The following is a 10068-nucleotide window of genomic DNA, read 5'->3' as shown; positions in this document are numbered from 1 at the left end:
ATTCGGTCCGCAGGCCCCCCTCTCCATAACCTGCAGCCGGGGAAGGGTCCCCGGGGCCGGGATGGGGCGCCGTGACTCCGCCTGGGGGCAGAGGGCCCCTCGCTGCGGGCACGTGGGAGAGGAACACGGGAGCCGCGGAGCTGGAGGTGGGGGTGCATCCCTGCACATCTCCGGGATCACAGCCCTGGGCGGAGCGGCAAGCCCGCAGCCTTGGCACCCCAGGGCATGGGGGCGGGACTTACGCAGGACCGTGCGTCCACTCCCACGAGGGTGCCCCCACCCACGTCCCTACCCTTCCTGTCATTTTTCGCAGATGACATGATATTGTACATAGTAAACACCAAAGACTCCTTCAACAAACTACTAGACTTAATAAATGAATTTGGGGATGTGCGATAGGACAGCCGCTTGTGATGTGCGGGGACTGCGGTGGCTCTGGCTCTGGCTCTGGGGCATTTAAAGGGGACGAGCGGTGGCCCGGGCGGGGGGGATGGAAGGCAGGTGGAGGGGACGGCCCAGACGCACATCACCCACGGCCCCTCCGGACCGGAGGCACTCGTGAGCCGCAGCCCAGAAACCCGAGGGTGGATGAGACACCGCGTCCCCTCCAGCTCCCGCACGCACCCCCCGCTCCATCCTGCGCCCCAATACCGCCGCGAGCCCCTCTCTCCACTCTCTGCGCTTCAAACTCAGCCGGGACAGACTTCCGCCGCCGCCGCTCCGCACGTGAGTCCTGGGTTCCCCGCGGTCGGGGAGGGCTGGGGTCCGAGGGCGGAGTGGGGGCTGTGTAGAGTTTGAGGGCGCTCCTGCACGCGTGTGTCAGTGGGGGAGCCCCTGGAACAGAGGAACGCGTCCGCCTGCCTCCTGCCCCAGGAACGTGCTGTGATGCCCGGGTGTATCCGCCGTCCCGACTCGGTCAAAGCGAAAGAATCGGTGCCCCCTTGCTCCCCGCCACCGCTAGCCTCCTCAGCTCCCTGAGCTGCGCACCCTTCGCCCCGCATTGGAGGGAAAAGCCCGCCAGCTGGGGGGGTGCCAGAGTGCCTGCCTTGCAGCCACCTCTAAAAATATCTCTCCCCCCCACTCCACCCGGCAGCTGCCACCTCCCTGCCCAAGGAGGATCCCCTCCCGCAGGGCAAGCCCAGAGGTGATTCCAGGTCCCGCTTCTTCACTGGCACCAGGGCCCGGGTCACCGCCTGCAGCCAGTTAGGGCAGGAAGCTCCTAGTCCAAGGGGGGCTCCAGGGCAACAAGGGAAGCTCTGGCTGCAATTTTAATATATGTGATTTTTATTGATTTTTAGAGAGGAAGGGAGAGGGATAAATAGAAACATCAATGAGAAACATCATCTATTGGCTGCCTTCTGCACGCCCCCTACTGGGGATCCAGCGACAACCCAGGCATGTGCCCTGCACAGGAATCTAACCAGTGATCTTTTGGTGCATGGGTCTGCGCTCAACCACTGAGCCACACTAGCCCGGCATCAGGCTGCGATTTTGTTGTTGTTGTTCATCCTCACCCAAGGATTTTTAGACAGTGGGAGGGGGAGAGAGTGAGAGAAACATCAATGTGAAAGAGACACACTGATTGGTTGCCTCCCACACGTGCAACTGAGGCACGTGCTCTTGACCAGAATCCAACCGGGAACCTTCAGTCGGCAGGCCTGTGCTCCATCCACTGAGCCGAACCGGCTAGGGCCTGACAGTTTTAAATCAGGCAATTTTAAATGCAAGTGGCACCAGAGACCCTGAGTTCCAATCCTGATTCTGATTCTGTGTGGCCCCAGATGTTAGCTTGACCTCTTTTGGCCTCTGTTTTTCCCATTTGCTGGTGGTGGCAGTGAGGTTGGGAGTGCTGTCTGGGGGAGGAAAATCCCAGCCTAGTGCCTGAATCTGATTTCTAGTGATTGATACGAGGAGACCTGATCTTTGTTGTTGTTGTTAATCCGAATCTGATTACTAGTGATTAATACAAGGAGACTAGATCTTTTTTGTTGTTAATCCTCGCCTGAGGCTATTTCTCCATTGGTTTTTAAGGAGAGTGGAAGAGAGATGGAAAGATAGAGAGAAATATCAATGTGAGAGGAACACGTCGACTGGTTGCCTCCTGCACAAGCCCCGACCAGGGTGCCAGGGAGGAGCCTGCAACCAAGGTATGTGTCTTTGAGAGGAATCGAACCCGGGACCCCTCAGTCTGCAGGTCGATGCTCCATCCACTGAGCCAAACAGGTCAGGGCTAGGGCTCCATTTTTTAAAAATATCTTTTTATTGGTTTCAGAGAGGAAGGGAGAGGGGGAGAGATAGAAACTTCAATGATGAGAGAGAAACATTGATTGGCTGCCTCCTGTACCCTTGACGGGAATCGAACCTGGGACCCGTCAGTCTGCAAGCCAACGCTCTATCCACTGAGCCAAATCAGCTAGGGCCAGGCACCACTTTTAGCTGGGACTAGTTATGGACTTCCTGTCACCACAAAGAAACCCTTCTCTCCTCTCTGTTCTAGCCTGCCGGAGAAGCTCAGAGATCCCTGCCCCTTTTATTTGAGGAACTCTTTTGGACGACACAAAATGATTTGATCATTCAGGACAAAGCTGCTCTAGAGGTGAGTCATTTGTGAACATCATGGGAACCAGGTTGACTACTGTGGGGCCGGGCTAGGGATGCCTGGCTTTCTGCTATGGGGACTAAAAGAAACAAGGACAAAAATAATACATTTTTAACCGATTTCCCTAAATACTATTATTAGTATATGCAAAAAAGTAACTGTCTTTTGCTATAAGAAATGAGTTTTGAGGATGATTAGATCAGTAGCATGCTCCACCAAACTAGAAAAAGATAAAGAAATGAAGGCAAAGTAAGGAGACCCTTTTCTATGGGATAAAAGTATTAGCCGGGATTCTGGAAGCTGGAACTCCCTCCAGATAAGGCCTAGGAGAGCCCTCCCACCCTCCAAAACCTGTCAATTCCTTGTCCCTGTACCTCCCTCCCCTTCTCTCCCATCATCTCCTCCACCTTGTCTCCTCTCCCGACCCCCCCCTCTTTTGCCCACTGCCTCTCCCAATTCCTAGATTAAAAGTTCTTAGAGAAAAGGCTGATACCCACATCCCTTCTTGACCGAAAGGGTTTCATGCATGTGTGGTCTAGTGGAGAGGGTTGGGGGCCCTCCCTCTGACCGGAGCCCTGCTCCTGGGATGTCCCAGTTTGTGTCTTGGGGGGAAATAGCTTCTCCCTGCTATCCTGGGATGGTCTGGGGCTGTAGTCGGCAAACTGCGGCTCGCGAGCCACATGCGGCTCTTTGGCCCCTTGAGTGTGGCTCTTCCTAAGCCTTAGGAGTACCCTAATGAAGTTACTAACAATGTACCTACCTATATAGTTTAAGTTTAAAAAATTTGGCTCTCAAAAGAAATTTCAATCGTTGTACTGTTGATATTTGGCTCTGTTGACTAATGAGTTTGCCGACCACTGGTCTGGGGAGAGTGTCACCTTGACAGTCAGAGGTGTTTCCAGTGTCACTCATTGTCACCACCAGAGGGCAGCAGCCAGCCAGACCTTTGCTCCTTGTTTAGTCTTCCTGGCTCTCAATGTCTTTCCAGATCTGTCCCAGATGCCTCTGGTCTCTTATTCAACTTCAGGGTGGAGGGGGCCAGGGGTGGAGGGGTCAGGGGTAGAGAAGGGCACTGGGAGCCGTAGGTGGTGTCCTTTATAGCCGCGTTGGTAAAGGCCCGTCCCCAAAGCCACATAGCAAAGTCCAGCAGAAATGTCAATCTGACTCTCCAGTCCCAGATCACCTGTGGTGCCGGGGGTCTGTGCCCCCCAGCTGTGGGACAATGAGCCTGATCACCTTCCCCTACCCTTGCGAGGACAGGGCAGGCAAGGCTGTGGCCAGGTGCTCATGATCCAGGGTCTGCCCGCGGGAACAGCAAGGCCATGGGCAAGTTATTTCACCTCTCTGAGCCTTTCTCATCTGCTGAATTCATGAAACTGATGAGCAGGGAGAGAATATGAGTGAAGGTGATCTGTAAACTATGTTGTACCGTACACAGAGAGGGACAATGATTATACTAGAGAAAAAAAGCACTGGTCTCAGAGTCAGGTCTGTTTTTTGGTGTTGATAATCCTCACCTGAGGATATTTTTCCCATTGATTCTTTTTTTTTTTCTTAGAGTGTGGAAGGGAGGGAGAGAGAGAGACAGATAGACAGACAGACATAATCTGCTCCCTCCCACCCTTCCTCTGACCAGGGCCAGGGACGGAACCTGCAACCCAGGTGTATGCCCTTGACCGTGAATCGAACCCTCTACCCTTTAGTGTGGGGTGCTGATGCTCTAACCACGGAGCAACACCAGCCAGGGCTCAGATCTGGTTTTGAATCTGTCTGCCATTTACAGTGGTGACCTTTGAGCAAGTCAGTTCCCCTCTCTGGGTCTCCAACTCTATCCTCTATAACCTCTCCAGCATCCTAGTGGATCGCTAAGAGGATGCCTAGCGAGGGCTTTGTGCTCTGCAAGCACTGCCCAGCTGAGGGGTTGTTTTTACTGAGCTCCTGGGAGTGGTTCCTGGGGCCCAGCAGCGGGGATAAGGCCTGGTAGCATCAGCGGTGGGAACACAGCCAGCTGACTGGGCACCCTCCAACGGACCTTGTGTGGTTGTCAGGAGCTCTGGACGACGGCTAGAGCCCAGCAGTCCCTACAGGTGGTGCTGGGGTGGTGTACCAACAATGAGCGGGTGTTTTCCAGTTGCTGGCCTCCGATGCCTGTCTAGGGTAAGTGGGTCCCTCTAGAGGTCTCTTAGGGTAAGGCCTCAACTTCCATGTTTCCATCCTGGGGTGGCAGGGACCCTATCTAGCCCCTTTTAGGCTTGCCCTCACCTCTACTGGGCCTCTAATCCCTAGAAGCTTCCATCCCAGGTGAGGGTCCTAATGCTTTACATCCTCAACTTCAGAGAGCCTGGGCCACAGGATGGTGCTGAGACCAGTGGGTGACTCTAGGGCAGCGGTTCTCAACCTGGGGATCGAACGACCCTTTCACAGGGGTCGCCTAAGACCATCGGAAAACACATATATAATTACATACTGTTTTTGTGATTAATCACTATGCTTTGATTATATTCAATTTGTAACAATGAAATTGGGGGTCACCACAACATGAGGAACTGTATTAGAGGGTCGCGGCATTAGGAAGGTTGAGAACCACTGGTCTAGGATGAGGTCCAAAGGACAGTTACGTTAGGGAGGCAGAAGGCCAGGTTCAAATCCCAGCTCTGAAGTTAGGACCCTGGACTGCTGTTTCACAAGGTATGCCAGGCCATAAACATCACAGAAATATGAGGGAGTTTGGAAGACACCAGAAAGAGGAGAGGTTTCATCTGGACTAATTGGGTGGAGGCTGGAAGGGGGGAAGGGAGGCAGTGTAGTACGTAGTGAACTTTGCATGACTTGCTCACCCTGCCCCTCCATCCATCCAGCTGCTGGCAGGCAGAGGTGGCAGGGACTGGCTGCCGAGGGCCTCTGCCTCCGTGTGCTTGCCTTTCTTTGTGCCCTCACACTTGCCCTGTTGTCTCCATTCTCTCCAAGGTCTCCACTTCCTGGAGCTCCTCACCCCCACTCTGTCTTCCCGTCCAGTCTGTCTCCACGCTCCCCCATCATTACGTCCTCCTAGTCCCCTCTTTCCCCACCGCTGCCTCATACCGTCCCCTACGGCCCCACTACCTTCTTCACCTTTTTAGCCACTGCTGCTCTCTTTCCTCTCCCTTACCTGCCTCAGGTATGCCGTGGCCTGGCGCGGGAGGCTCCTACCTCCCCCAGCCCCATTGCTTCTGCTGCTCGCTCGCTTCGGACTCTGGCACGAACCCCACCCGCTGATACGGTCCTTCCGGGGAATTGGCAAGTGACTAGTGATGAGCTGTCAGCACAGGCCCCTAAAACTCCCTGGAAAAGCTGAGTCCATCCCTGGACCCCTGCCCAGAGCCATCTGGCTGGAAGCGGCTCCCAGAGAGCCTCCCTGGGCCTTGAGCCTCTACCCAGCTATTCTGAGCTAAAACCCAGCTCCCTGGCCAGTGCCGAGGCCCAGCACCTACTCTCCAGGCCTGAGGTCTGGCACTCATGGTCCTCGTGCTTTGCATAGTGTCAACTAGCCTGCCCTGGAGACAAGCTCCTTATTGTCCACCACCGTCCACAGCCGTCGGCCCAGAGGGGATTGTGGAGGCTGTTCCCTTTGAGTGAATGGGTGGTTTCCCTGACCCTTTGTTAGGGAAGAAAGGAGTGGAGTCCCCTCCACCCTCCCTCTATCCATCCCAACAACTGGGGTCAGAAGTTTCTAGAAAGTCTAGTCCAGAAACGTCCCCAAAGGGTGTCCCCTCTTTTCCGCTGCCCCACGTTAAGTCCCAATGGCCCCGGATGAGAGTAGCAGAAAGAGGTGCCAAGGAAGCCCTCCTGGGCTCAGGAGGAGGCTGGTCCTCTGAGGATAAATCCCAGCGCGGTGAACTGAGAGGTGCCCAGGGGGCGGGCAGGGAGCTGGGGTGGGGGCCGCGGCGTTGGGTGCTCCCCCGGCTTAACCAGCCTTGGGTCCTCCTCAGGTCTTGGATGTGCCAGCGCCTCTGGCCGCGGCCTGCTAACCAGCCTCTCCCGGATCAGCGCCCGCGGCGCCTGCCCTCGCTTACTTCCTCCTCTTGCTGCTCTTCTCCCCCTGCTCCCAGGAGGGCGGGATAGCGGTGCAGGGGCGCCATGCTTCCTCCTGACCTTCGATTTGGACGAAACTATCCTGGACGAAAACAGCGTGGGGCCAGCGGCCTGGACGCCACCTACCGCGAGGGCTTCTACAACGAGTACCTGCAGCGGGTCTTCAAGTACCTGGATGAGCAGGGCGTGCGCCGGCGGGACCTGCGTGCCGTCTGTGAGACCATCGCCCTGTCCCGGGGCATGGGCGACCTGCTGCAGTTTGTGGCCAAGCAGGGAGCCGGCTTCGAGGTGATTCTCGTTTCGGATGCCAACACCTTCATCGTAGAGAGCGCTCTGCGCGCCACCGGCCACCTGGGCCTGTTCCGCCGCATCCTCAGCAACCTGTCGGGGCCTGACGCACGGGGGCTGCTGGCGCTGCGGCCCTTCCACACGCACAGCTGCGCGCGGTGCCCCACCAACATGTGCAAGCACAAGGTGCTCAGCGACCCCCTGCGCGTGCGGGCCCAAGACGGCGTGCACTTCGAGTGCCTTTTCTACGTGGGCGACGGCGCCAATGACTTCTGTCCCATGGGACTGCTGGCCAACAGCGACGTGGCCCTCCCGCGCCGCGGCTATCTCATGCACCGCCTTATCCTGGAGGCGCGGAGCCTGATCCAGGAGGCGCAGAAGGCCGAGCCCAGCTCGTTCCGCGCCACCGTGGTGCCCTGGGAGACCGCCCACGACGTGCGCCTCCATCTGCAGCAGGTGCTGAAGGCGTGCTGAGACGGCGGCCTGCAGGGGGCGCCCCGACCAGGAGTGAGGAAGGGAGATCGGGAAGACAATCTAGTTTTTTAACTTCCTTTCCCTTTCTCTTTGGTATGTCCCCCTTTGGTGTGGAATTTCTAGGATTCCAGGCCCGTCCATTCGGGGGCTGAAGGAGGGAGTTCAGAGCCAATCCGAACTATCCATGCAGTTAAACCAGCGCGGCTGCCTCCCTCAGAGCCACAGCAAACACTTAAATTCTGGACGGTGGCCCAACCGGGGTGATGCGCATTCCTGGGAAGGCAGCAGCGTTTCCTAAAAGCTCGTCCTCTGAACTGGGAGGAAGAGGTTCCCTTGTAGGCGAGAGAACTTTAACTGCTGCCCGGGTGTAACTTCCCCTCTTCCAGGCTTAGGTCAAGGAGGAATCCTCCCGCACCGACTCCCCGCGGAGAGAGGAAGCTTTCCGCCTACAGCCCCAGGCCTAGATTTCGCTTCACCTACCGCGATGCACACTACATCCCCTTTTCTTGCCTCCCTTCCCCGCCCATCCTGCCAGCAACCCCAAAGGAAGAAAAGCCAGACGGAACAGTCGCCTCCTGGTGGTGGAACGAGGTAGCACACTGTCTGGCTTGGGTCGGACCAGCCAGGAACCTCGCAGCGGTGCCTCGGTGTCTTCTCATACCCCAGCCTCGTCTATGCAACAAGACCAGGGACAACCAAAGTCACCCCCGTGGGCTGGGCCCTCTGCGGCCCCCTCCTCTCCTATGGAACAGAAAGCCATGATGTTTTAAAGCAGAGCCAGCGAAACCCAAGCCCCTCCTCTTTGGTGTTTTAGAGCTATTAAAGCAGGTGAAGGGGGAAGAGTCCACAGATCTCTGGTGCTGCCATCGGAGGGGTGAGGGTGAGGGTGAGGGTAAGGTGGTTCTTAGGGAGCCCCACTTATGTGAGGGATTGGTCCCCACTTTTTGCGGAGGGCCCAGCTTGAGGAACCAAGGCTGAATACACAGCAGGCAAAAGAACAGGGTGTGACCATCTGCAGAGGGCACCAGGGGCTCCAGTATAGAGGGCACTTAATGAAGGAGGAGGAGACGTGAGACAGACTTGCTAGGAGCAGGCAGAGGGGGCTCAATAACTAGGCGCCTTAGAACTGAAATGCCTTTTAGTCCCTTCTCTCTGCCCCCCGCCCCCAGCCCTCCAGGGCAGTCATCAGGAGTTCATCAGAGTTTTATTCAAAGTTGCCACTTGCAGCCGGAGACCCCACCCTCCATGGGATAGGGGTCCTCTGTGTGGACAACTCCTCGGCTTCCAGTTCTTTCCGGTCTGCAGCAGACCTCTGGGTACCTCCTCTAGTCCAGTCTTGCTTGATCTTGGAACTGGCTTTTGCCTGGGCCTCGAGGTTCACGCAGAGAAGAGCCCCAGGTCGTCTGTCAGCAGCTGGGCGCCACGTAGTTACCCGGGAAGAACCCGGTCCCCTCCGCGGTGACACCCTCACACCAGCCATCCGAGTGGCGGCGGGTGATGCAGATGACGGTGCCCTCGGAGAAGGAGAGCTCGTTGTCCTTCTGGCCAGTGTATGGGTACAGTGTCACCACTGCAGGGCGGAGGAGAGGGCGCCATGAGAAGTGCCTCCTGCCCAGCCATGGTGATACAGGGGCCTGCATGATTCTGGGGAGCACGTAGGGGAGAAGGGTGCAAGCCGTGGGGCAAGAGGTGCCTTTTCCCAAGCCCTGGGGACCGATCCCTTCCCCAGCTCAGTTAATCGCAGGCCAGCTGCTGTCTTCCCAGCTTGGTTCTGAACGACTGGGTAAACATTTGCTCAGTTCACCAGGAAGTGGGGGTGGGGGTGAGGGGGTCGATAGTAGGCCCAGAATGCATCTGGGGTGGAATGGGAACCCTGGTGGTGGGACCTGGGGTCCTTCAGGCCCAGAAAGGTGCCTACCTTTCTCCAAGTATGAAGCAGGGACCCAGCTGGGCTCTTCTGGCCCAAAGCCTGGTGGAGGTGGAGGTGGGAGTTCCAAATCATCTACATCCAGGATTGGAGGAGGGGGCAGGTCCAGGGGCGGGGGCAGCTCTGGGGCTGGGAGGGAAAACGAAGTCTGCCCTGTGGCACAGGGAACCCCCTCCACTCGCCCCAGGAAACTGCTGGTCAAGAGGAGGGCACCAGATCTGCCCATTTTATGAAATCTTCCTCCAGCCCTTGCCCAGCCTGGTCCTCCCACAATGCCTCCAGCGCAGAATAGGTGCCCAGTAAACACTGAACCTTTGGACAATGTAGGGTAGTCAGACTGCCGGTTAGCTGGGTAACCATTGGGCACGTCACCTAATCTTTCATCCTCAGCCTCGTCTGTTAAATGGGGGTGTGAAGATCCTCTTAGGGTTAGATTTAAGTGAGAAAATGGATGAGAAGCTTCGACCCCACCGCCTGGTATAAAGCAGGCCCTAAGTTGTTAGTTCATCTCCTCTGCCTCCTCCTTTCACTGAGGTGGGCGGGGTTAGATCCAAGAGGGGTGGGGAGGGGTATTGGGGGGTGAGACAGGGACCCCACAGTGGAGCTAGGAGGAGAGGGCGGAGTCCCTTACCTGGAGGGGGCAGGGACAGTTCCTCCAGCGGAGGGGGCAGCAGTTCGATGTCGGAGGCTGGCGGAGGGGGTGGGGCCA

General features: G+C 57.0%; 2 protein-coding genes across 3 annotated transcripts in view; one reads left to right on the top strand and one right to left on the bottom strand.

The window, feature by feature from the left end:
- Positions 1 to 374: 374 nt before the first annotated feature.
- PHOSPHO1 (phosphatase, orphan 1) lies at positions 375 to 8277 on the top strand. The gene is given in 6 exon segments (XM_005868147.2): positions 375 to 726; positions 2498 to 2596; positions 4648 to 4756; positions 4952 to 4955; positions 6691 to 6762; positions 6765 to 8277. Coding segments are annotated over 4 exon segments (789 nt in total). The 5' UTR covers positions 375 to 726; positions 2498 to 2596; positions 4648 to 4711; the 3' UTR covers positions 7433 to 8277.
- Positions 8278 to 8619: 342 nt separating this feature from the next.
- Positions 8620 to 10068, bottom strand: part of ABI3 (ABI family, member 3) — a 12559-nt gene continuing 11110 nt past the window's right edge. For both annotated transcript variants that reach the window (XM_014541154.1, XM_014541156.1), the window contains 3 exons: positions 9991 to 10068; positions 9351 to 9488; positions 8620 to 9002 (listed from right to left, as the gene is read on the bottom strand). In XM_014541154.1, coding sequence (XP_014396640.1) covers positions 8839 to 9002; positions 9351 to 9488; positions 9991 to 10068 — 380 coding nt within the window. In that variant the 3' untranslated portion in view covers positions 8620 to 8838. The remainder of the gene's footprint in view (positions 9003 to 9350; positions 9489 to 9990) is intronic.

The sequence above is a fragment of the Myotis brandtii genome, unplaced genomic scaffold, assembly GCF_000412655.1.
Source record: "Myotis brandtii unplaced genomic scaffold, ASM41265v1 scaffold265, whole genome shotgun sequence".
Classification (NCBI taxonomy): domain Eukaryota; kingdom Metazoa; phylum Chordata; class Mammalia; order Chiroptera; family Vespertilionidae; genus Myotis; species Myotis brandtii.
The sequence above is the reverse complement of the archived record's forward strand: the minus strand, read 5'-3'. Positions and strand labels throughout refer to the sequence as shown.